Below are 27,316 nucleotides of genomic sequence, written 5' to 3'. Positions count from 1 at the left end.
AACTGGAGATGGCTGGTGACACTGTGAAGTAACAGAAAGTAGTTTCTTGAATAAACTTTACATGATCTTCAAACCTGTCATAGCAGGGGACCAAAAGATGCTAGACTACCTCCCGTGACAGATCATGAGTGGACCACCAGCATGGGGTGCATAATGCATTCGGTCATAGTGTAGAGGAGTCACAGGAAGCTTCCTGGATATGTAGAGACACTATCCAAAACTAGCTGCGAAAGGTCAGTGAAAGCCTTGGCTGCTACATCAGCATGTGAAGGGAGCTAGTGTGGATTCCACATGAAAATCTTTGGATGTCAGTAGAACATTGGCTATGCAAGGCTACATCAATGACACATGAACTGGAGACTTTGGTGTAGGAAAAAAAAAACAAAACACTGTACATAAGAGGTCTGGTACAATGGGTGAAAGTCTCTGGTCGCACTGGCCCAAACAGATGAGATGAAATAAAAGAGTAACAGCTGAAAGTGCAGTGTTAGCCAGGCAAAAGGAATCAGGCAGAGCCTCTTTACCCACTCCTTGAGTGTGAAACAGGCAAAAATAAAGCAAGGGATTAAGGGCCACCTACCCCTTATGTAGAAGGAACTGGTTACAGAGTCTAGGGTAAGGCAGACCTTGTAGATATTGCAAAATGATCCATGATAAACACTGCATTGAACTTGGGATGGACAGATCTTTTCAGTATTTTTTTTGTTTCTTTTTTTAATTAATTTATTTTTTATTAATTACAGTTTATTCACTTTGTATCTCAGCTGTAGCCCCCTCCCTCATCTCCTCCTTATGCCACTCTCTCTCCCTCAACTCCTCCCATGCACTTCCCCAAGTCTACTGATAGGGGAGGTCCTCCTACCCTTCCCTCTGACCTTAGCTTATCAGATCTCATCAGGACTGGTTGCATTGTCCTCCTATGTGACCTGCTAAGGCTGCTCCCCACTCAGGGTGAGGTGATGAAAGAGCCAGCCACTGAGTTCATGTCAGAGACAGTTCCTGTTCCTCTTGCTAGGCCATCCACTTGGAGACTGAGCTGCCATGGGCTACATCTGTGCAGGGGGCTAAGTTATCTCCATGCATGGTCCTTGGTTGGAGTATCAGTCTCAGAAAAGACCCCTGTGCCTAGATTTTGGTTCCGTTGCTCTCCTTGTGGAGCTCCTGTCCTCTCCAGATCTTTCTATCTCCCACTTCTTTCATAAGATTCCCTGAACTCTGCCCAAAGTTTGGTTATGAGTCTCAGCATCTGTTTTGATACCCTGGTGGGTATCATATTTCTTCAAGGAATCTTGTTAGTTCAGCAGAGTAAGAGTCATGTTTAGAGAAAAGCAATGTAACAAGGATGAAGAATTTAGACAACCCTGGATTCTCTGAAGAAGCGTGCACATTGTAGAAGTCACTATTTCATTTTCTAGTGGACGAGGAGATGGGGCAACAGCAAACCTTTCAGAAAACCTGAGCTCAATTCCATTACTCATATTGTACAGTTCACAATGGTTTGAAAGTCTAGCTCCAGGGAATCCTCTCCGGCCTCCATGGGTATCCATACACATGTTCACATGTACACTCAGAGACAATATACACATAACTTCATACTAAAATAAATCTGGAAATATATTTAGAAGCATAATTACTGAATTTAAGATGTATTTTAAAATATTTTATATTTTAATAACAGTCACACAACATAATCTGAAGTCTAGTAATGTTTGTATTAGATACATAAATAAAGATTCAACTTCTTTGAGCATATTTTGTGAGGAAATAAAAATGAGTGATAGTTTGCAACCCCATTTATAATTTAAGATATCAGATCAGAAGCTGTGTGATCAAAGAATATACATTATGTTCCATTTATCAGAGTTTTGAAGGTTCTGAAAGCTAATTAATCTTTGAAGTAATGTCTACACAGACTCTCTGTACCCAGCTGCTCCCCTGAGCATAGCAGTGTTGCTGGTTTCTAGACCATATTTCTAGCATAGAAGAGCTTTTTGATACCAGATAACAGACCACTGTACATGTTGGTCTACAGTTTCACGGTTCTCTGAATATTTTGTCTGAATATTCTACATAAATAATGATGCTCACTAATTTCTACAACATCTTTACCACACACACATGCGCGCGCACACACACACACACATACACACACACACAACACAAGGTCAAATCTATATTTTACAACTGAGGACACTACAGCTTAAGCAGTTGAAGCAACTTAGTCAAAGAAAGGTTCCATAACTGTTAGAGTTTTAAATGAGTCTAGAAATATGCAGAGAATGCATCTCTTTTTGCATAATAGAAGGTGTTACTGAATATGCAACAAGGACCATGCACATTATAAGCATATGCTTTAAATACTGAACGATGCCTGCAGCATGATGCATCTCCTGGTGGTTATATCATATGATACAACTTAGGTCTCCTGCTAATAAGGATTAATTTGATTCAAAATTTTAGGGTTTATAAACAGTGTTACAGGGTATGCCTAAAAACATGCTGCTTCTCACAGAATGACTGTATCTGTGATACATGTTTTCAGATGTTGAACTTTGAAGTCAAATAATGTACTGATTTTAATTCTGATACACAGTGCCAACTCAACCTCTGCATGATATTTGTCAAAAATGTTTCATCTTAGGGCTTTGTTCTGATTGCCAGTGACCACGTGGTAGTGTATGTATTGGCCCTGTCAATATCTCATTGCCTGAGTAAAGAGAGCAGAACCACTCTTTAAGAATGGGCATGGCAACCTGTGTCCCCAGGAAGTTTAATTAGCAAAAGACAGAAGATTCAGCAGGGAATAAATATGTTTCAGGTCCTGAATCAGACAGTCAATCTTTTAGTCATCCTTGAGAAGTAAAGTTTCTATATTATAAGGAAGGACAAACAAATAACCAAGATATCAACAGATCCTAAAATATTCAATTCAATGGCACACTGGTGGTCATTAAAAAATTATGGACTTTTTTTCCCCCACAGAAGCAATCGTGTGGTGGATTTTCCAACAGGTACCAATTAGGTGTTCTCAATTCAGTTTCTAAACTATCTACACAGCAATTAGGTTAGAATTTCATACTGAGAGCTCAGTCCCAGTTGACTGCTTTACAATTGGGATGACAGTTTTAAGGACAGACTGTGACCTGTGCCCCTAATCCATGCGTTTTTAAATGAAGGTTCATATGGTCCCAAATTGTGCTACTTCAATTTGCAAGAGCACCTCAGAGAACTCATGAAACACTTCATTATATTTACCCATTTATTTAAAATATTTAAGATGGGACAGATAAATTGCCAGTTGGAAAAGTCTGAAGGAGTTATGGGCAGGGGCATGGGGTTCCCATGTCTTCCTTTTGCTGGGGAAGAGTACACCTTCCAGGCTCATCTTAAAAACTATGTAATCCTGTTTCTTTGGTTTTATTATTAATCCTTCATTGCTTGAGCATGGCTAATTGCATCTCTAGCCACAGATGAGTAACTACACTTTCAATTTCTCTTTCACAGAAGTTGGAGGACTCTCATTGTCAACTCTCTAATTTCTTGGTTTGTCTTGTAATCAGCTCCTACCTTAAATCTGTATAAAGGTTTCCAGTCACCAATCATCCATTAATATGTCACTCTTATTTATTCTAGATTTTCCAAAAATTTTAGTGTCACAGGAGCAATATATGTATATGATATATGTCTTAATTAATTTATTATTCTTAACTAATTAATCTTAATCTTATATTATATATATGCTATATATATCTTAATTTGAATGCTGAGATTTTAGCTAATTATACCATAATCTGGAGGCTTAGATTTTCACCAAAACTACTTAATTTAGCATTTTTTAAAATTTTATAAAATAGCCTTTACCTGGAGCACTGCAGATATTAACTCTCTGAACTCACTTTACCCTCAGCCCCAATCTTGAGCTACCTTCCATCCAGGGTCCCAAAATACTTATTGATGTTCCTCCACCCATGCTGATCTGGCCACGTTCTCCTTTCCCACACTAACCCATGGCATGGTCTGATTCCTTCTCTGATCCTCTCTTCTGCTCCTTCAATTTAGCATTCTTAAGCACCTTTACCTCCCTTCCAATGTCCCCACAGCCTTAGGTAGGAGATTAGTAGAGAAAAGTGCTGTAGTCCTCTTTAATCTACTTCCAGCTGATAAGGGATAATGGGTTTTTAGGGGATTTTGAGACTCAGACTTCAGGATACTAGCAATCCATCCCAAAGGCCAACAAGAAGCAGTGAAAGCCAAACGACTCAGTTGGACTGCCCGGAGAAGCTCTCTGGAGAGAAGCCACACGTTGAAGCATGAAGATCAATGCAGTGATGTCCATCCAAAAGGCAATGTCTCACTGTGCATGGGCCTCTATATATGTCCTTCCCTCAGAGTCCACCCACAGATGTTCTCAGCTGGCCAAAGTCATGCCCCTAGCACCTGAGAGCTGACAGCAAAACATCATGTGCCCTCTTAAAGGCCAACCTGGGCAAAACATCAAGTACCCAGCTTGCAGCCAAACATCAAATGACAAGACTCAATCTTGAAGGAAACCAGAATTTTCTACTTCAATTACCTACTGGAATTATTTTTAGTACATAGGGTATTTTCCTTATAGTTTTATGGTTTAGTTCAGTGGTTCTCAGCCTGTGGATAACACCCTTTGAACCTGACTGCTCAAAGCAGTCAGACAACCCTTTCACAGGGGTTGTCTAAGACTATTGGAATACACAGGTATTTGTATTACAATTCATAATGGTAGCAGAATTACAGTTATGAAACAGCCACAGAAATAATATTTTTGGTTGAGGGTCACAACAACATGGGAACTGATTTAAGTGGTCTCAACATTAGGAGGGTTGTAACCCACTGGTTCAGTCCATCACACAGGTAAGACATGGCAGAAGGAGCAGAAGGCAGTTGGTCATATCACGTCTCCCACCAAGAGGCAAAGAGAGGGATGCTATTATAGCTTTTCTTTTTACAGCTCAGTCTAATATCATGGTGTCTAGGATAGAGTCACCACAGTAAGGCTGGGCCTTTTCTCCTCAGTTAAACCTTGGAAAAAATCTTAACAGACATCTTAAGAGACAAACAGAAGAAGTTTGTCTCTTCAGTGACTTTAAATTCCAACAGCTTAACAAGATTAATCAGTAGCAGCCTATTCCTTGTTAACTTAATACCCATGCACCACTTTTCTGTGTGTAGTGTTGCGGATCAAATGTAGGATGCTGTGCACGCTAAACAAACATCTTCCAAGTTTCCTTCACACCACAAATCATTTCACTAGAGTCCTCAGTGGCTTGTGGACATCTCATAATTAAAAAATGCATTCCATTTATCTATAAGCATTTACATTATTCAAAAGCCCAAACTCTGAAGTTTCGTATGAAGTTAGTGAGCAACTTGATTTTTATTTGCAACTCAAGGCAATATAGTAATTGTGAGCTCTGTATACACACACACACACACACACACACACACACACACTTCCATTACATATTAAAAATATCAATATCCCCAGTCTACAAGAAAGAAATGAAGGCACAGCTAAGTATGATTGGGCCAAAGCAAGAACATGCCAAACATACAATGCAGCAACTTTATCTGGTGGTCATAATGAAATCATGTGGACCGCAACAGCCATGGATAGCCCCTGACCCTCTAGTTTGGCAGCCTCCATCATACATGATGCTCTTTTGCTAAGTTTCACTCTGTGCACATACTTTTCCTCAGCAAATATTATTTATTTTTAGCATCTTTAACACCCTGAGCACCAGAATGCAAGGGCAGTTCACCCTCTCAGCTTCACACAATGACCTCTTAAAACTCTTTCTGTGGGCACCAGACTCTACTGAATGTTTCTGGGCTTCAGCAGCTTTCTGAAAACTTGGTGAAAGCCTAAATTATTAACTCCCAAATTTTGTGTATCTATCAACCCTGGTTCATGTGGATGCTGCTGCCAAGGTCGGCTGCCATCTCGAGATGTAGGTTGTCTCCTGCTAACACAAGTACAGTGGCTTCTGTGTGCCTTGATGGCCAAATCTGTGAATACATATCTGAATGGAGATGTTTTCAAGAAAGAAATAACTTTGGTAGCATTTTCTGTTTGGACTCTTATTTCAAATGAATTTTAATTTCTTATAACTCATGTTATTTTAATATGCAGGTTATTAAAGCATTTTAACTCTTACAGTGGTTTTTTAATTGTTTAATTTTTAAATATTTATTCTACTCTCATATACCTATTCTACTCTCTCAACTGTGGTTTTCCATCCCTCCTCTTCCACCATTCTCTCCTCCAACCTCCCCTCTCCCCAAGATCCACACCCTTTCCTCCCCTCAGAGAGGACCAGTCCTCCCAGGGACATCAGCCAAACTCAGCATAACAAGCTTCAATAAGACAAGGCACATAACTTCACATCAAAGTTGGGGGAGGCAACCCAATAGAAGAGAAAGGGTTCACAAAGAAGACCAAGCTACATAACCATAACATATATGCAGAGGCTTTAGGTTGGATCCCAACAGGCTTCCTGATCTCTGCAAATCCCCAAGTCCTGGTCATTGATTTCAGGCGCTGTGTTCTGATGGTATCCTTGAACACTCTGGCTTCTCCAATCCTTCTTCCCCCTCCTCCACAGGACTCCTTGAGCTCCACCTAATGTTTGGCTGTGGCACTCTGCATATATCCCCTTAACTTTCTGGATGAAGACTGTTTGTCTGGTCTCTCTGATGAGAATTATATTAGGGCCTGTCCCAAGACACTGAAGGCAAGACCAGCTGTAGGTCAAAGGTCTTGTGGCTGGTTTAGTGTTCAAGTCCCTCCACTTGAGACCTAGTCTGTTTATAGAGGATGGTCAGTTCAAGCACTCTGTCCCCTATTTCTAGGAGTCTTTGATAGGGTCACCCTCATAGATTCCATAGCATTTCCATTGCACTAGGTCTATAACATGTCCTAGAAATGCCCTGTGCTCCCATTTCAGTCATCTCTCCCCGTATTCTCTCCCTCCATCTCACCTGCACCTGATCTCTCCTGTTTCCATCCCTGCAGGCCCGCAGTTTACTCACAAAATTTATTTTTTTCTTCTTCCCAGGAAGATCCTTGCCTTTCCACCTTAAGTCCTCTTATTACTTAGCATCTCTGGTCTGTGGACTGTAGCACGATTATGCTTTATTTTATAGTTAATATAGACTTATAAATTATTACACACCATGTTTGTCTTTCTGGGTCTGGGTTACCTCACTTAGGATTACATGTTTTTATAGTTCCATCCATTTTCCCTGCAAATTTCATGATGTTATTTCTTTAACAGGTGAGTAATGCACTGTTGTGTAAATGTGCTGTGTTTTCTTTATTCGTTCCTTGGTTGAGGGGTATCTAGGTTGTTTCCAGCTTTTGGAAATTGTGAATGAAGCTGCTCTGAACATAGTTGAGCAAGTGTCCTTGTGGTAGGATAGTGTGTCCATTGGGTATATGCCCTGTAGTGATTTAGCTGGGTCTTGAGATAGATCAGTTCCAAATACTTTTCTGATTAACTCCATATTGATTTCCAAAGTGACTGTACAGGTTTGTACTCTGGCCAGCCATGGAAGACGGTTTGCCTTGCTCCATATCCTCGCTAGTATGTTCTGTCACTTATGCTTTTTACCTTTGCCATTCTGACAGGCATAAGAAGAAAATACAAAGTCCTTTTTTTGCATTTCCTTGATAGCTAGGGATTCTGGACATATTTTTTAAAGTGCTTCTTGGCCATTTGAGATTCTTCTGTTGAGAATTCTCTGTTGAGATCTGTACCACATTTTTAAATTGGATTATTTGGTTTATTGATGTCTAGTTTCTTGAGTTCTTTAAATATTTTGGATATTAGTCCTCTATCAGATATGGAGTTGGTGAAAATCTTTTCCTATTCCGTAGGCTGCCATTTTGTCTGGCTGATGGTGTCCTTTGCCTTACAGAAGGTTTTCTGTTTTATGAGATCCCATTTATTTATTTATTTAAATTTATTTTATTTTATTTATATATATATATTTTTTTTCCAATGCAGTTTATTCAGGAACCTTGAACAATCATCTGACCCTGGGGAAAGCCAGCCCACAGCTTAAATAGCCTCTGGGTAGCCAACCCAGGCGTGCCACGGGGGCAATGCAGATAGGTCCACATACATGGAAGCAAGCCAGATCCTCAGCCTTAGCCAAATATGGAATTGTTCGTGACAGAGAGCACTCACCATTGGGAAGGTGGAAGGCGGAAACCAGCTCCATCTTTAAGGCATAGCATTCCGCAGCTCTCTACAGTTCCCCCTTTTTGTTTTAGACGCATCAGGCAAGAGTAGAGGTCTGATCTCTGATATTAGAAATAAATTGGGACTTTGTACCAATGTTCATTTAGATGTCATCCACCCAAAAAGCATCAGACCCGTCCGATACCTTTTTCTCAGAGGCGGGACCTGGGGCATCAACCCGCATGCAATCAGACATGCTCTTCTCTGGAGATCCCATTTATTAATTGTTGATTTTAGTGTCTGTGGTATTGATGATCTGTTCAGGAAATTGTCTTCTGTGCCAATGAGGTCAAGGCTATTCTCCCCTTTCTCTCCTATTAGATTTAGTATGTCTGGTATTATGTTGAGGTCTTTGACCTGGGTTTTGTGAAGGGTGATAAATATGGATCTATTTGCATTTTGTTTTTTTTTTTACATGCAGACATCCAGTTAGAATGGCACCACTTGTTGAAGATGTTTTCTTTTTTCCATTGTATGGTTTTGGCTTCTTTGTCAAAAAACAAGTGTCCAAGTGTGGGTTTATTTCTCTGTCTTCAATTCACTTCCATTGATCATACTGTCTGTTTTTATGCTCATACCATACAGTTTTTTTTTTTTTTATTACTATAGCTCTGTAGTACAGCTTGAAATCAGGGATGATGATAACCTCTAGATGTTCTTTTATTGTTCAGGACTGTTTGAGCTATCCTAGGTTTTCTGTTTTTCCATATGAAGTTGAGTATTGTTTTTTATAGGTCTGTAAATTTGTTTGCAATTTTGAGGGGATTACATAGAATCTGTACATTATTTTTGGTTTAATGGCCTTTTTACTATGTTAATCCTACTGATTCATGAGCATGGGAAATATTTCCATCTTCTGATATTTTTATCAATCACTTTATTCAAAGACTTGAAGTTTTTGTCATATAAGACTTTCACTTGCTTGGTTAAAGCTACCCCACTATATTTTATATTATTGTGTCTATTGTGAAGGGTGTTGTTTTTATGATTTCTTTCTTAGCCCACTTGCCATTTGTACAGAGGAGGTTTACTGATTTTTTTTAAGTTACTCTTGTATTTAGCCACTTCACTTGAAGGGGTTTATCAGTGATAGGAGTTCCCTGGTAGAACTTTTGTGGCTACTTATGTATAACATCATATTATCTGCAAAAGGTGATATTTTGACTTTTTCCTTTCAAATTTGTATCCCCTTTGATCTCCTTTAATTGTCTTATTGCTCTAGCTAGCATTACAAGAATTATATTGAACACATATGGAGAAAGTGGACAGCCTTGACTTGTTTCTGATTTTAGTGGAATTAATTTGCATTTCGCTCCACTTAATTTGATTTTGGCAATAGGCTTGCTATAAATTGGCTCTATTATATTTAGGTATGTCCTTTTTATCCATGAACTCTCCAAAACTTTCATCATGCAAGGGTGTTGGATTTTGTCAAAGGCCTTTTCAGCATCTAATGAGATGATCATGTTTTTTTCATTTAGTTTGTTTATATTGTGTATTACATTGGCAGCTTTTTATATGTTGAACCATCCCTGAATCATTGGGATGAAGCCTAATTGATTATGGTGGATGATCTTTTTGAGATTTTTCTTGGATTTGGTTTGCAAGTATTTTATTTAGTATTTTTGCATCAATATTCATGAGAAAAATTGGCTTGTAATTTTCTTTCTTATTTGAATCTTTGTGTGGTTTGCATATCAGGGTGACTGTGGCCTCATGAAATAAATTTAGCCATGTTCCTTCTGTTTCTATTTTGTGGAATAATTTGAGGAGTGTTGGCATTAGCTCTTCTTTGAAAATCTGGTAGAATTTTTTACTAATTTCTCCTGACTCTGGGCTTTTTTTTTTGGGGGGGGGAGAGGGAGGTTGGGACACTTTCTTTTAATGGCTGATTCCATCCTCTTATGGGATATAGGTATGTTTCTTTATTTTTTTCTTGATCCAATAGTCATTCATTATAGAGTTGATCAATTTCCACGAGTTTGTAGGCCTTCTGTACTTCCTGTTGTTGTTGAAATCCAGCTTTAATCCATAGTGTTTGATAAAGTTCTTTAAGAACCTCTGTCATCTTCATAAAGTTTTAAGGTAGTTTTCTTGTGCATCAGCTGTTTTGGAATATTCTGGTTTTGATGTACTTATATATTCAGGTCTGGTGATGTCATATTGCCCTGGCTGTCGTTGAGTTTGTTCTTACACTGGAGTTTAGGCATCTGGGTTTGGGATGGTTAAAGTTCTATTTGCCAATTTCTGAGTTTGTCTTTGTTGGATGGGTGGGTTTTTTCCTGGTTTTTGTTTTTTCTTTGGACTTCTGGCCATTGTGGCCCAGATTTCTAGTGGCTGGTATGACCTCTGAGCCAATAAGGAATCTCTGTCGAGTTGGGTTCTGGACTTACAGCAGCTAGCTCGGCCTTTGATGACCAGCAGGTGGTCTCTTCCCAAGTTGGGGATTGATATGAGGATTAAGGATTGGGGATAGTCGGGGGAGAGGGACTGAAAGCACAAAGGATTTCTTCAGGTGGGCTACCTGTCCGGGTTTTTGGTGGCTGGTGTGCTCTCTGGTCCACTAGGAAGTTTCTGCCTGAATTGAGAGCTGGTGTTTTGGCTGTTGGTGAAGTCAGTGGTCAAGCAGCAAGTTTCTGCTTGAATTAGCCTGTTTGTCTGGCTGATGTGCCCTGCACCTGTTCTTCTGGGTGGAATGACCTGAACTTGTTTTTCTAAGGGGTAACCTGTTTTTCTGACTGGGGTGGCCTGCACGAGGGAATTGAAAGTCCATCCCAAATTGGGGGTCAAGGAGGGAGGGCAGTGGAGTGCCCTTTGAGAACTGGACCTAGGGGGTAGGACTTTCCCATGGCCAAGCGGGTTTCTCACTTGTTTTTCTGACTGGCATGACTTCTGCATTTGCATTTTTAGAAGTTGTAGACTTTGATGGTTGGGGTCTTGACATCATGGCACTTTTTTATTGTTGTTGTTTTCATTTTTGTTTTTTTGACACAGGGGTTTTCTGTATATCACTGGCTGTCCTAGAACTTACTTTGTAGAACACGCTGGTCTTGAACTTACAGAGACCCTTCTGCCTCTGCCTCCCATCTGCTTGACTACAAGTGTGTATAACCCTGCCAGGCTGCTATTTTCTATTGTTCTTAAGAAAAGCATTATTTATCTCTTTAATGGCATTAATCTCTTAATAATTATAAGTGCTTTCATTGCAATTACCCCGTCGGCAACTTTAAACTCACTCAAATCCATTTCTTCTCCGAACATTTTTTATACTGCTTTGATCTATTTGTTCTTCTCTCATTGGAGCACAAGATAAGAACAATAAGTACTAGTCATGTAACAATCTAAATCTTATCTTCTTCCAAACAGCCTGAATGTTATTCAGACTGAATGTTATTTCCATTACTTTTTTTAATTGAAAATAGATTTTTTTACACAGTATGTTCTGATCAAAATTTCCCCTCCCTCATCTCTTTTCTAGATTTTCCACTTTTTCACCATTCAACTCCATGCCTTTTTTTTTCTCTGTTTTTAGAAAATAAACAGGCAGGGAGAACAAACAAACAAACTAGATTAAAACAAACCACCAGCCGGGCCAGGTGGTGCATTCTTGTGATCCCAGCATTCTGAGAGGCAGAGGATATCTGTGAGTTTGAGGCCAGCCTGGTCTATATTCCAGAACAGCCAAGGCTACACAGAGAAACCCTGTCTTGAAAATACAAAACAAAAAACAGAATAACCTCCAGACAGTCCTGATGGGCTAGGTTCAAATAGTAGAGAAGGAAGACGACCACTATCAGTTGACTAGGAGAGGAGCATTGGGGGGAAGATGGAGGAAGGGTGGGACAGGTAGGAGATGAGGGAGGGGTACAGCCAAGATGCAAAGTGAATACATTTTAATAATAATAATAATAATAATAATAATAATAATAATAATAAAACAAAACCAAACAATACAAAAACAAAAAACAAACAAGACAAAAAACAAAAACCCACCACCACCAAAAAACCCAACAAAAACAAAACAAATAAAATAGCAGAAGCACATACCCATGCAAACACAAGTGCCCACACAGAAAGAGGCTAATTTTTGCTTTCCTTTCTTTTTTATTTCCTTCCTTCCTTCCTTCCTTCCTTCCTTCCTTCCTTCCTTCCTTCCTTCCTTCCTTCCTTCCCTTTTCTTTTCTTTTCTTTCTTTCTCTCTCTCTCCCTCTCTCTCTCTTTCTTTTTTTTTTGAGACAAGGTTTCTCTGTGTATTTTTGGCTGTCCTGGTCTCACTTTGTAGACCAAGCTGGCCTCAAACTAACAGAGATCTGCCTTCCTTGCCTCCCTGAGCGCTGGGATTACAGACATGGGCCACAGCACCCAGCTTAGTCTTTTCCTTTAAAACTCAGCTCCACTGAGTTTGAAAGGATCAGATTAACTTTGTAAACTATATGTCTTCTAAGGCCTATAGTTTTGAGTTTTAGGTCCAAGTTAAGCTAAAGCCTCTTAGTACCTTTCCAGAGAACAGAGGAATGTGACCCTATCTGTGAGCACACATATAAAAAAGCGAGCAATGACCTTCACTTAGCAAAAAGAATGACCAGACCCTTGTCTTCTAGATAGTGTTTCTTAGCAACCAACCCAGATGGCCTCAATCCTTCTGAGTAGACCCTGACCGCCAGCCAAAAGCTGCAGCCCCAATCTTCAAGGATGAGCTAACCACCCCCACCTTTAATTGCAGCTGCATCCACACTTGGCAGGACTGGCCAAGCTTGAGCACCTAAGATGAACCAATTATCTTACTTTATAGCTTCCTCATCCAATCCTAAATTGCCAAGACTGCAACTTCAAAATTCCCATGCCTTGTCTTTTAAAAACCCAAGGCCTTTCTCTCCCAGTGCCACTCTTTGCTGACTGGCAGGGGTGACCCCATTGTGCAATGGTTAAAATAAACCTTTTGCAATTTTGCAGCGATGACATCTGGTCTCCTGAGTTCTCTTCATCCTTTCTGAAAATTAGGCTCATGCTGGGCCTAAGCTCAGAAGAAGAAGAGCTTTTAGGTTCTTTGCCAGATTATAACACGAATACCTTGTAGCCTAGTTTCTCAGAGTTCCCGCTCTTCTCTAACAGCTCATGATCTTGTCTTCTACTAACCACATTCCTCTCAACAACCCTCCCACAAGGATATGAAGTTCTTACGGCATTGTAGAACTTCTGTATCCTGCCCCTCTGAACTTATCCACACCACTTCCACAAACTAGTTCCAAAGGCCTTTTAACCACGTGGTTAGTTTCGTCACCAGAAGAGACCTGTTCCTTGGAACTAATTTTTTGTGTTAGTTACTTTTCATGTTACTGTGAAAAAAATAAGTTTCAGAAGCAACGTAAGGGAGGGGATTATTTGGGGTCTTGGTTTGAAGTACAGTGCATCAGGGTAGGGAAGCCTTAAGAAGCTGGTCTCATTAAAATTGCAGTCACGAAACAGATGGTGCCAATTCACCACCCATTGCCTCCTTTTCATTCAGTCTGGGACCTCAGCCCATGGAATCAGCTGCTTACCTTTAGAGGGGGTCTTTTCATATGAGTTAAATTTTTTTTTTCCAAAAACACCCTCAGAGTAAACACCCAGAGATTTGTCTCTTTTTTTAAATTTTATTTTATTTTTAATTACACTTTATTTACTTTGTATCCCCCCCTTTAGTTCCCTCCCCCCATCCCTCCCTTCCTCCCCTTTCTCCACGCATGCCCCTCCCAATGTCCACTGATAGGGGAGGGTTTCTTTTTCTTCTTTCTGATCCTAGTCAGTTAGGTCTCATCAGGAGTGGCTGCATTGTCTTCTTCTGTGGCCTGGTAAGGCTGCTCCCCCATCAGGGGGAAGTGATCAAAGATCAGACCAATCAGTTCATGTCAGAAGCAGTCTCTGTTCCCATTACTATGGGACCCACTTGGACACTGAACTGCCATGGGCTACATCTGTACAAGGGTTCTAGGTTATTCCATGCATGGTACTTGTTTGAAGTATGAGTCTCAGGAAAAACCCCTGTGTTCAAATTTTTTGGTTCTGTTGCTCTTCTTGTGGGGTTCCTATCCTCTCCAGATCTTACTATTTCCCACTTCTTTCATAAGATTCCTTGCACTCTGCCCAAAGTTTGGCCATAAGTCTCAGCATCTGCTTTGATAGTCTGCAGGGCAGAGCCTTTCAGAGGCCCTCTGTGGGAGGCTCCTAAATTTTTTCCTGTTTTCTTCTTCCTCTGATGTCCATCCTCTTTGCCCTTTGGGATGTAGATTGAGCATTTTAGCTAGAGTTCTCCCTCTAGATTAGTTTCTGTAAGTGTATAGATTTTAGTAGGTTTATCCTATATTACATGTCTATATGAGTGAGTATATATCATGTGTGTCTTTCTGCTTCTGGGATAGCTCCCACAGGATGATCCTTTCCAGGTCCCACCATTTACCTGCAAATTTCATGATTTCCTTGTTTTTCACTGCTGAGTAATATTTCATTGTGTAGATGTACCACAATTTCTGTATCCATTCTTCAGTTGAGAGGCAGAGATTTGTCTCTTAAGTGATTTTAAATCTCAAGAAATTGACAGCCAAGATAAACTAACACTAAATGTAAACACCATATTTAACAAACTCTTTGTATTACAGTGTATTGTTTCAAACACTAAAGATAGTTTCATGTTTCCATCTCAATATTGGCTTTCATTTTTCTCTTCCAGGTATGGGACTTTAATGGATATTGTCACCACACCCTAAATGTTGGACAAGATGGAGTTGTGGATATTTCACAGATCCTGGTTCTTAAGAAGACTATTCTGATTGTGGGCTGGGAGAGGTATGATATGCATATGCAAAATGTCAAAAAGGGGAAAAAAGGTTGCTTTTATTTAATCAAAATATAAAAGGAGAGCATGGAAGTCCCATTGGGTTGTGAGTCATTAACTTGTCGTTAGCTTTGGCTGATGAGTTGGAATTGACCAAATGCTTCATGAATAAAATAAGATTTCCGCAGCTTGGGTGACAGGAAGAGCCACTTGGGGCTTTCTCCTGGGCTTGGGAATTTGAACTTTTCATTTAAAAATTTTCAGTTAAATATGTAATGTCATCTCTTGAGTTTTCAAGTCTCTCCTATATTATAAATTTAGAAATCTCTTATTAATATAAATTGTCTCCTCCAATTTTACAAGAAACCTTTTCCTTTTCTCTTGATATGTTTTTATACCCTGCAGCTCCAAGTGTATCCATAAGCCACCTCCAAAGGCCCTATCAACCCTATGGTTAGGCTCATCACAGGAAGAGCTCTGTCCCTTGGTACAGGAGGGAAATGGTTCTTGGACACTTGTGCCAGCCCCTTCTTCAATCACTGTGGAGATGCATGTGGATCATACACTGCTGCTTCCACAGGTGCACTTCTTCCATGCCACTATCGGAATTTTCCCCTCAAAATTAGGGGAAAAACACTTTTTTTTTCCTTTTACTGTTCTAGAGAAATCAAAAGGATCATAAACAAGGCCTTTTCTATGTACCTGTATAAACATCAGAAAAAAATCAAGTGTGCTGTGTTTTGAGAATTTATCACTTAGAATTTTGATTATTCACAAAATGTTGTAATAAGTAACTTTCTTGGTATTGTTTGTTATATAGTCAGAATGTTAATGCTCTGAAGCTAGGGTTCAGACAGCTTCAATATCTAGAAAATCAGCAGTGTACACTGGGTTTATATAAAAATGATTGTATTTAGACTACTGTTTTCAATGGCAGTTTGATGATTAAAAAATCATAGGGATTAAAAAATTACAGGGAAACAGACTTCCATCCTCATTTTTCCACGAGTTTTTTGATTTGTGGAAGCTATTTAATCCCCCTTTGCTTACTTTTTGTACATATAAAGTAAAAACAGGCCATGCCATTCCAGTTTCTTCACATATAAAACTCTTAGCTCTTAGCACAGTGCCAGCCATCAATAGACACTTCTTCACATCCCTAGGAGCCATCTTTAGCCATTATCAACTTACAACTCAGCAGCAGGCTTGAGCTCTACTGCTAGGTCACTGTTATGAAAAAAAAAAAGTCTTTAATTCCATGGCAGGGTGGAGGTATCCAGCTGATCCAGTTTACATCCAGAATGTTAAAAGTGGGACACTAAAAATTAATGCAAAACAAAATTTGCAGATAACATTTCTTTATATTTTTAGAGAGTCATCTTACCCAGGGTCTTCCTCCTTGCTTAGGTTCTTTAAGTGTACAGATTTTAGTATGTTTATCCTATATTATGTGTCTAATATCCACTTATATGTGAGTATATACAATGTGTGCCTTTCTGATTCTGGGATAACTCACTCAGAATTATCTTTTCTAGTTCCCACCATTTGCCTGAAAATTTCATGATTTCCTTGTTTTTAATTGCTGAGTAGTATTCCATTGTGTAAGTGTACCACAATTTCTGTATCCATTCCTCTGTTGAGGGACATCTGGACTGTTTCCAGATTCTGGCTATAAGAAATACGGCTGCAATGAATATGGTTTAGCAAAATTATCTCTACCAAAGACAATATTTCTAATTGCCTATAAGACAGAATTTAAACTACTAGAAGTTTTAAGTTGTTGAAAAAAGAGCCTTAAGAAGCATCTTACACTCTAGTAGATGTTGGTGGAGCATTAGTCACTACCTGTGAACCAAGAGAAGATTTAGGAAGATTAGAATGAAATAAAATCAGTACTCTTCCATCTTCCTCTATATTTTTTTTCTATTTTTCTTAGAGTTGTCAGACTTGGTTCCTTTATCTGAAGTTTGTATTAATGAATTACCAGTAATATTACACAACATTTATAGATGTGGATTTACAAAATAAGTTTCCTTGAAGTCATTATATTAGGATAGATTTTTCATGAACCAGATAGGATCATTTCTGCTAAGAGGCTTTAGCTCATAAAGCCACACAGCCAGTACTTGGTTATAGCTGAAGAAATATGGCCTGTGGAGCCAGCTCAGTATGGTTCAGTGATTAGAGAAGAAAAGGTAAAGACTGACGATCACTAAGCTTTCTGTGAAATCCAGAGAGAGCCCTTTAGGTTAAGCTGAAGCTTTCACTCCGGTCTCTATCTAAACACAGAGATTGGTTTGATCATTGTGCTCACGATAGAGCAGAAACTGCTTTTGATGAAGGAGGCACCTAAATACAGCAGCTGGTGTGTGGTGCACGCAGCGGTGTGTGCTGTGCCTAAGTTACCTGATTTAACCCTTACCTTCATCTTAGTAGGCAGCCAAATACTCCAGAAACCTCAGCTCTCTGCCTGAAGTTATTACCTCTAAGCTGCCTAATGTGCTTACGTATAGAGATCTCTCACTGAAATCCAAGACTCAGCGTGTTCTAATCTGACCACATTGTTTATCCTCTTCTCTGAGATCACTTTTCCTCTCAGATTTTCAGCTTTACTTCATGGCCACAGGATTAGACCTCCATTTTTACTGATTTTTGCCTCCACCTCACAAGCCTCAAGTTGCTAAGGCTAGTCCACTTTGTATCCTAACTATTTGGAAATCTGCTCCTGTGAGTACTACAGCTGCTTCATTCAGAGCATCATGTCTGCTTGGATGAATACCGGAGTGCTTTAATTTGTCCTTTTCTGCTCACTTCTCAGTCCTTAAAAATATCCTCTACACATGCTCACGTCTTTGTTTTTCACTGTATCTAGAAATCCTTGTCCTGCTTTAAAAATGTTGTTGACATTTATTTCTATTTCAAGTTTTTTCAGACATCTTCGCTACTACCACATTCATTTTTACAATTAGAACGGAGAAAATAGGTCTCCTCTCCCCTTTGTGTACAGTATTCTTTTGTACGTTTTTGAACCTAAGACTATTTATTCCAAAGTTATGTGTATAGCCTTCCTTATATGCACTCTATTAACTACATATTCTAATGTGTACCTAAATCATATAGATATTTAAAGACACATGAAATTTCTAACATATATGATATTGCTAATATATTTAAAAGTATTTCTAAAATTTTCATACATATATAAAAAGTATATTTATTGAATGAATTAATGGTAGACAAGGAAACTGGGCAGTAGAGTGCTGAATTACCCAATTCAGCACTTACTTGTGAGCAGCAAAAAGTAAAATAAAATCATGGCGAGGAACAGCACTACACACACACACACACACACACGCACACACACACACGCACTCACACACACATACACACATGCACATGTGGTATGACAAATGACAGAAAAGGTTGTCTGTTTATTTATTTATTTATTTATTTATTTATTTTTGAGACAGGGTTTTCTGTGTAGTCTTGGCTCTCCTGGACTCACTTTGTAGACCAGACTGGCCTCAAACTCACAAACTCACAAAGCCACCTGCCTCTGCCTTCCTGAATGCTGGACTAAAGGAGTATGCCACCAGGCCTGGCTGAAGATTGTTTATTTTGAGCAAAGCTAATGAAGCATTTACACATATAAATAAACACACTGATATCAATTTAACGGCACTCTAAAGATTTCCCCCTTTTCTTCCAATAATATTTTATAAGCTATGCCTAGGTGGCAACCATTGAATTAGAAAATAGAGCATGCTGATTGCAAAGAATTGTGATTCCTCCTGTCAGTACATCACATCTAATTGGGAAATTTATGACATACAAGGCAAGGAGTGTAAATACTACTTAAAAACTGTCCCAAGCTACTCATGCAACTTCTATTTATGATGTTAGAAATTAAATAAGTTGATTTCTAGTTTAATTTGGTTTTAAAAGGTATTTTCTAAATGAAATGACCTTAAAGATTCATACTTGCTCAGGTATAAAACTTAACTAAGAGAAGATGTTAAGATCTTCATAATTTGCCATTCTTAGGAGCTATAGCCCCATGTGACTAAAATAATTCCTATTACTGGAAAAAAAGTCAGAATAGATGAGTCTAAAGTTGTGACTTATTTTAAATTTATCATTTTGGAACTAAGGATAGGATAAGTAAATTTGAATGTCACAGATATGTCCTAACCCTTATTTTCTGATCATTTCAGTGTCCAAAGTTTGGCCTCATAGAGTTTTAGGAAGAAGAAAAGAGGAGAATAAATCAAAACAAATTGACTAGAAATGGATTTTCTGCCTCTGAGATACTCATTATAAATCTAAAAAGTTACAGATCAAAGGAGAAGTATTAATGAGACCTAAAATAACTGGACCAACAACATATGAGCAACCAAACTCTGAAGGAACAGATTACTGATAGGGTTCTTTTCATGATCAGCTTCTTTCAACGTAGCAGAATGGCTCAGGGCAGTACTGGTGGGATCTTACCTCCGAAGGACGGAGCCCAGCTGGTAAACTCCTTCAGTACCAAAGAAAAAGTCTACCTGACTCCTCAGATGGACTGAAAACTGGCTCACTCTGAAACTTAATTTTGTTCTTGACAAAGTTCACATTTAAAAAAGAGTAGTCTTTGAAATGAAAAAGGTGAGAACTGAGCGTAGATTCTTGAGGGGTATTTTGAGGGTCACTGTCATTTCAAATCAAAGTTTTAGATTAGGTTTTAAGCGAAAAGTGCCAGGTAATTAGTTTTTCAGAGTTTTAACACAAAGGTCAAATGTCAAAAGGGCTACTTTTGTAGCATATTATGAAAAGCGTTTTGTGCCGTGGGTGGTATGTCCTGAATATATCTATTTCCATTTAACACAGGAATCTTGACAAAATGACAGCTGACATTGAACCTTGGCTTCAATAGATACAATAGATGTAAAACTGACCTGTGTTTCTCTCTCCCACTCCATACTCATCTCCCTAAGCAGATTAGTAGTTAAACATAGAAATATATGCACATGGTATCATGATAATAAACTGAATTTTAGAACTTTGAATGTTCTTATTTGTAACATCTTTCTAAGCCTTAGTGATACTCACATTAAAATTATTTTAATAGAGTAATAATTCTTACACTGGTTTTGATATATGTACACTGCCCCTGTTATGTATGAAGTATTATTCTAACATTGATGGTAAAGATGGAACAGTTCCTACTTTCATAAGTTTTTCTCTTTCTTCTTTGTCTTTTTTTTTTTTTTTTTACTGAAGAGAAAAAAGACAAAAATTGTATAGAATACAATGCCACCCAGTGATGAATGTTACCAAAGAAAATAAAACACAAGAAGGGATCAGAGACTCCAGGGAAAGTCCTAATGTGGAAGAGTTACAGAAGGTCAAGAAATCAACATCCATGTTTCTTTATACTTATAATCTCATTGAGGATTTTTGAGATATAATCTTAATCTATTTTGTGAAACTGAATAATTCAATAGGTCAGAAAGGAATTATTTCTTCACATGCTGGTTTTTATAGAAGCTTCATGGAACATGAGTAGCCTGAGAAGATGGTGCATGGGATACACAAACACGTGGCTCCCATGGAAAAATAGAACATACAACAAAGGAAAACCAAATATCTAGAAATGTCCAAGCTGCTTAAATAGCAGTAAGGATGCTATTTGGGCAAGACAACCCACCTCAGTCACTTAGCACTGGCTACTCCTGACATTTTAAAGCTTCCTTGTAAGACAGTAAATTTGAAACTTTGTAATCTGTACAGTTCAGTTGAAGATAATATTTTATTTATCTTATTATCTCTATTTTAATAAGGAGCAACCTTACCAGGCCATAGAGGAAGACAATACAGCCAATCCTGATGAGACCTGTTAGGCTAGGGTCAGAGGGAAGGGGAGGAGGACCTCCGGTATCAGTGGACTTGGGGAGGGGCATGGGAGGAGATGAGGGAGGGAGGGTGGAATTGGGAGGGGACAGAGTAGGGGGCTACAGCTGGGATGCAAAAATGAATAAACTATAATTAATAAAAAATAAGTTAAAAATATTTATCCAATATTGTACAAAGAATATGTACTTTTTGGCTTTTTGTGTCAAAATTTCATTGGGAATTCACATATTGTTAGAAGACAAAGGTGAAAGAATAAGGAGAAATAATACTTAAGTAGATTAAGTCTATATATTATTGGATCTCGAAAACAGGCTTACACATTTGAATTTTGTCATTTAGGAAACGAAAACCCAGGAAATGTTTTTAAGCAAGGCATTAATCTTTCACTGTCCTGTCTTCTCTTCCTGTTGGGCTTCCTTCTTTCATGTTTTACACATTTATTATGGTAAAATAAACATCAGTCCTCAAAGGTACCTGTGACTTGTGCTCTAGACTTCCATGGCAGTTAATCAGTGCTGCTTTAGCACTTACGATATCTCACTTAGGGGTTTATTTATTTTGGTCTCCTGGTTTTAAATGTTTAATGAATTCTGTGGAGAGGCAATATTTGCTTGAAGAATAAAGGAATATTGAAAGCTCCAGGATGTAAGGGTGAAACTGGTATCAGGGATGAAGAATTCATCTGGGAAATTACACTTGTCAACAGTGAGATTGGAGCCTCTTAAACTTGCTGACCAGTGGGGTGGAGAGCTCTGTACTGGGAAGGCGTGAGTGGCTCTTTGAAGTGGGAGTGAAAAGATGCATATGTCACACATAGATGACGCAAAGTGTAAGTATGTATGACCAGTGAACAAAATGTAATGTGAGAGGATGTCCTGCTGGCCTGTGAATTAGATTACAAAATTCAGAATAGAGTATGAAAACTAGCTGGCAAATTTGATTTTTATGTGAAAATACATGTTAGCAATGGAAGGGTAATATGTATAGAACTACCAACTGGCAAATGAAAACCATCCATTCCTGGTAAGTGTTGTGGATGAAGATCAGTAGAAAGCCATTTGTCTGGAAATGATATTCGAATGCACGGTGGTATATGGAAGCTCCTCTTGAATAAATGGAGAGAAGGCGGAACAATGACCATAAAGAATGCTTAGCTCAAAGAGGTGAGAGAAATAAGGGGGAAAACACAGAGAGAGAGAGACTCAGGAATAGACAGCAAGTAAGAGATGGTTGATAGCCAGGTAGGTATCAAAACATTGTCAAATCCAGTGCTCAAAACTGCCGGGTTTTGTCGAAAACCCATGTAGCAGAAATGGACTAGGGAGGTTAAGGTAGAACTCAGCTGGAGTTCCCAATTGAACACTTTTTCCAACTGTAAGATATTTTATATCATGGTATAAAAAATAGTAACATCTGCTGGAAATGATTTACTGTCACTCTTGGGCTAGTTTTCTGTCATCTCCCCATCCCCATGTCACAGAGTTGGTGGGGAGCAGCCTGTCTCAAGACAAAGGGCCTGGGAGGACATTTTGAGACAAACATGCTTGGGTCTGGAAATGGAGAGGGTGGAGCCTGCTTCCACAGCAAATGCAGACAAAACAGGACAGTTTACCAAAAAACGTGATGTATTTTGCAAAGTGGAAGCAGGAGTTTCAAGAAGGAGAAGAAAGCTCTTGTTCACAAATAAAGAATAACTTTTGTAGGACAATCAAGTGGGGCAGCAAGCACAGTGTCAGGGAGGTGAGGAAGAATGACAGTGACACTCAAGATACAGTAACAAATGGTCATTTGACATGAGGGTAGCCATGAAAAGAGGGAGGCTTAATACTGATGGACACCAGAACAGAAGCATAGCAGTGCCGATTCTCCCATAAACTACTGTCTATATTCCATCATTTCATCCGAGACATTAGATTGTCCATTCTGTTTCTACCCTGGTCTACACTCAAATTTGTCATCATGGCTTCAAAGCTGACTTGTTGAAAATAGTTGTTTCTGTGTTTTCCAGTTACCATACTTCCTGGGATGTCATTTTTTCAAACACCACAAATGATAGCTTTTAAAGATCAGTGGACTTGGAGAGGGGCATGGGAGGAGATGAGGGAGGGAGGGTGAGATTGGGAGGGAATGAGGAAAAGGGCTACAGCTGGGATACAAAGTGAATAAACTGTAATTAATATAAAAAATAAAAATTAAAATATGAAGCAACTATATAATAATAATAATAAAAAAGATACAGTGGACTGCAGGAGAATAAACCTCATGGCTACCCCAATTCTGGAAAATGCTGTCAGGAGTGATTACATGTTAAACAGCCTTAAAAAAAAAAAAAACTTTGATGAGAGAAATCCTATTGATTTCATTTTCAGTACCAGACAATATTTGTTCATAAAGAAACCCTACTTTTTCCTATTATTCTCATAAAATTTTTAATAGTTTCATGTGAGAAAAAAAATTAGGGTCTTGGAAACAGACAATTATTTTGATAAATGGATGTATTCTTGGTTTTAATAGTTATGAGAGGATAATTAACCTTCCCACATTAAGCATTTATAATTTGCCAGAGGTTCAATGTGAGAGTTTTAAAGAGACTTCAGTGGGAAGCTTACTTTATTATGGATGACAAGTGGTGATAACATTTGGGTGCTATAGTCTTTTAGACTTCAAATTGCACCATTAAAGTAGATAATGGCTGCTCAATATCGGTACCAATTTTATATTTGCAGCTACGTTCTATATCATTTTTCCAGATCAGTTACTGTGTTTAGACCCCAGAACTTCAATCAGTTTTTCATCCAGTCTGAAGAATGGAAAGGGGGAATCCATCACCAAGATGACATCTTGTGTGCTGCATTTTTACCTCCACAAACTCTTGCCACAGGTAAATTGAGCCTTCGCTGGACAATGGGTTAGAGATGGTTTGGTTGGATTTGGGTATGTTTTGGGGAAAAAAAAGTTTCTCAACTGAAAAATAGATTTCCCAATGAAGCAGTCTTATAGCTCCTTTAATTTCTTGTTTTTATGGTAGTTAGGGCTACCAGCTTCTATGACCATATCTGTGGTTTCACAACCCTGGATCTACTACTCAGCTACTGTATAATATTGTAACTCATTTAAACTTTAACACACAATTCTCTGTGGCTGAGAATAATTTGGGGTATATCTTTGTTTTAAGGTTTGGATAGCCAGTGCAATGCATACACACACACACACACACACACACACACACACACACACATATAATTTTTATTAATTACAGTTTATTCAATTTGTATTCCCCCTGTAGCTCCTTCCTTCCTCCCCTCCCAAACCTACCTTCCCTCTCTTTTCCCCACCTGTACCCCTTCCCCAGTCCACTGATAGGAGAGGCCCTCCTCCCTTCCCTCTGATCCTAGTCTATCAGGTCTCATCAGGAGTGGCTCCATTGTCTTCCTCTGTGGCTTGTTAAGGCTGCTCCCCCATCAGGGGGAGGTGATCAAAAAGCAGGCCAATCAGTTCATGTCAGAGAAAGTCCCTGTCCTTATTACTATGGAACCCACTTGGACACTGAACTGCCATGGGCTACCTCTGTGCAGTGCAATGTTTTAACACAATGTTAAATTATTTAATAGTTAATAAACTCATTATCAAACACTACCTTTTGATTGTATTATTCATTTTTCAAAAGAAGTATTAGAACTTTTGGGTAAGAATCATACTTGGTGACAGGCAAATGCTTCTTAACTGGAACATCTTAACTCTCTTTCTTATCTATCTTAAATTACATGTTAACACCTCTTCATGTATATGGAATAGAACAAATTAACTTTTTGACATAATCTCTTTTTGTCTATGACAAATTATATATTAAGAAACACAGTTGTTCTCATTTCAAATAAGAACCAAGTAATTAAATGTCATTGATAGCCTAAATCTTAATTGAGGGCATAGAAGTTGATTGAAGGGAAATCAACAATTAATTTGTATATTTTTTGAGACAAAGGAATTTGAAAACATCCCCCCCTTCTCATAATCAAGTAAGATTCTATAGGGATATAAAGTGGATTTTCTTCAAATACCAAAATAGGCTGTGTCCTAATTTTTCTATTGTTACAAAGTGCCAAATTGCATGAAAAGATCCTTTAATGTCCACAGATCTTTTCAGTCTAAACAGTTCCTTTTGCCAAGCAGCCTTTAGGTCAGCGTCTGCTTTCTCTGGGTTACTAGACCAGATGCATCTTTTTCGCAAGGACATCCCTTTAGCAGGTGCATGGTGATACTCTTCACAGCCATCATGGTCTCTGAGAATGTGTGTCTAATGAGCATCTCTTGCAGTAAAAATCTAAAGTGCCCAGTGTCTCACAGTTAAAAAGCAAATACATAGTGCATTCGATTTTATAAGCCCAGTCTATTGAGCTAAAAGAGCTTACGTTGTGTTTGAGGCTACCTATGCTTGCTGGCCCATGGGCTTCAAGGATTCTCCTGTCTTCACTTCCTACCCTGTGGTAGGCACATTAGATCTAACTCCCAGTTCATTCTCAGGTCTTCAGTTATACGGGAAGAATGTTTAGTCAAGGATTTTGCTAATAGTGCACTTTGGAATCTGAGTGGACAGTAGTAGATCCACCACGGGGAAGTGAAATCCACCCCTTACCCAGTTTCTGAGCTAAGAAGGTTGCTTAATCCAGAAAAGTACAAAGCTTAATATGCCTTTCTCTCCTCTCAGGAATCTCAGGAAGTCACCATATATATACCCTACCCCAACTCAGCTGTCCTCTGTGTGTCTTACCAGTTTTCTTCTGTATAGTAGTGGACTGTCCTCAGTGGACACACTGGGTATCCCATCTGGTCACTGCTAGGTGACTTCTCCACAGCACAGGCTTGACCCTGTTTTTCCATTTGAGAGTTTTTCTCTCTTCTGCAAAAACAGGAACAATGACTTTCTGTAAGAGGAATTGCAGGACTGGAGAAAACATTTCACGAAGAATTTAGATGAAAGAAAGGCAAAGAGCTCTCTCACACACAAATGGTATATAGGAATAAAACTTTAAGGGTAATTTACACTTTCTCAATACCTGCCTAGTAATTAACATCACTGTAAATGCTTTTTGTTCTTAAAATAACCCTATAAGGTAAGTACAATCATTAACCCAGAAACTTTGGCATCAAGCTGAATTAAATATCATGTGTAAGGCTACAGAGCTGATATTTGGAAGAACCTGGATTCAAACTCAACTTGCTTAACTTCAGAGCCTGAATGATTTATTACAGTAAAAAAATAGAGATAACTGGCTTCTATCCACCAACTGTGTGGGTTAGGTTATAAATATTGAAATTGTACAGTCACTATGGTACCAGGTATCATTATTATTTATGTCTCCACAAATAGAGAATACCTACTACTTATGACATTTTGTATAATGCCCATTAATAATAGCTTCCTTTTGTTTCCATTTGCATGTTTTCTATATAATTATCTGGTAATTTATGCTCCTTGCCCTTGATTCTGCAGGGAGCTATGACGGTGAAATTGTTCTGTGGAACAACAGCACAGAAAATGCTTACCATGTTTTTCACCCTGAACACCAGAGGCAGCTAACATCCAAATTTGGTAAGTGCAAGTTTGAAACTGACATTTGTGTTGACCTGGAGGAGAGTAGGCCCGGGTGTTTATGCACACAACTGATTCTGTGTACCTCTAGTTTATAGATGACTGGCTGTAAACTCCAAGGATTAGTGATAGTGTAATTTTAACACAGTGATTAAGAAGAACATTGACACTGACTCGGCTTCGCAAACCATCCATGGCACTCCATTTTTTCTCTTTATGCTATGTCAGCATTTCTGTATTACTGGCAGCAGGAAGCAGGACTCTCATTTTTATCTCATTTAGATTTAGCCAATAAAACTTTCAGAATTGCCTTTGAGTAATATTGGGTATCCTTTGGTGAGAAAGTGGGAGCTCTGTTCACATGATTGGCTGCTCAGCCTCAGTCTGGAGCCTGTATTAAATATTATGCCACCTGGATATCATAAATTATTTATTACTTTAGAAACCCGAGAGGGCATTAGACATGCGTATATTATATTTTAAAACAGTTAGCAGAGCTCATGAATATTTTATACTTAAGTAAAGTGTCTTCACAATTGCTTTTCATGTTTTAGTTTAGCTTCTTTGGAAACTAAAGGTTTTTCTGCAGATTAGTTTCTTTAGCTAATGGTTATGCCATTTCCTATGGTTGAGTTACTTCCTATTGTCTCAGTTGGCTAAGTTCACAGAGAATAATTTTAACTTTACTAAGATACTGGCCATCAGATGCAGTATTTGTGTGTGTGTGTCTGTGCGCGTGCG

General features: G+C 38.7%; 1 protein-coding gene across 1 annotated transcript in view; it reads left to right on the top strand.

Moving 5' to 3' along the window:
• The window catches only part of Wdr49 (WD repeat domain 49), a 166,757-nt gene that overhangs the window by 89,732 nt on the left and 49,709 nt on the right, over nucleotides 1-27,316 (top strand). Inside the window, exons 10-12 of the mRNA XM_060376946.1 lie at nucleotides 14,986-15,101; nucleotides 23,736-23,866; nucleotides 26,477-26,575. Coding sequence (XP_060232929.1) covers nucleotides 14,986-15,101; nucleotides 23,736-23,866; nucleotides 26,477-26,575 — 346 coding nt within the window. The remainder of the gene's footprint in view (nucleotides 1-14,985; nucleotides 15,102-23,735; nucleotides 23,867-26,476; nucleotides 26,576-27,316) is intronic.

This window comes from Meriones unguiculatus, chromosome 2 (assembly GCF_030254825.1).
Source record: "Meriones unguiculatus strain TT.TT164.6M chromosome 2, Bangor_MerUng_6.1, whole genome shotgun sequence".
NCBI classification, from domain to species: domain Eukaryota; kingdom Metazoa; phylum Chordata; class Mammalia; order Rodentia; family Muridae; genus Meriones; species Meriones unguiculatus.
Note: the sequence above shows the minus strand (reverse complement) of the source record. Positions and strands in the feature narration are given on the sequence as shown.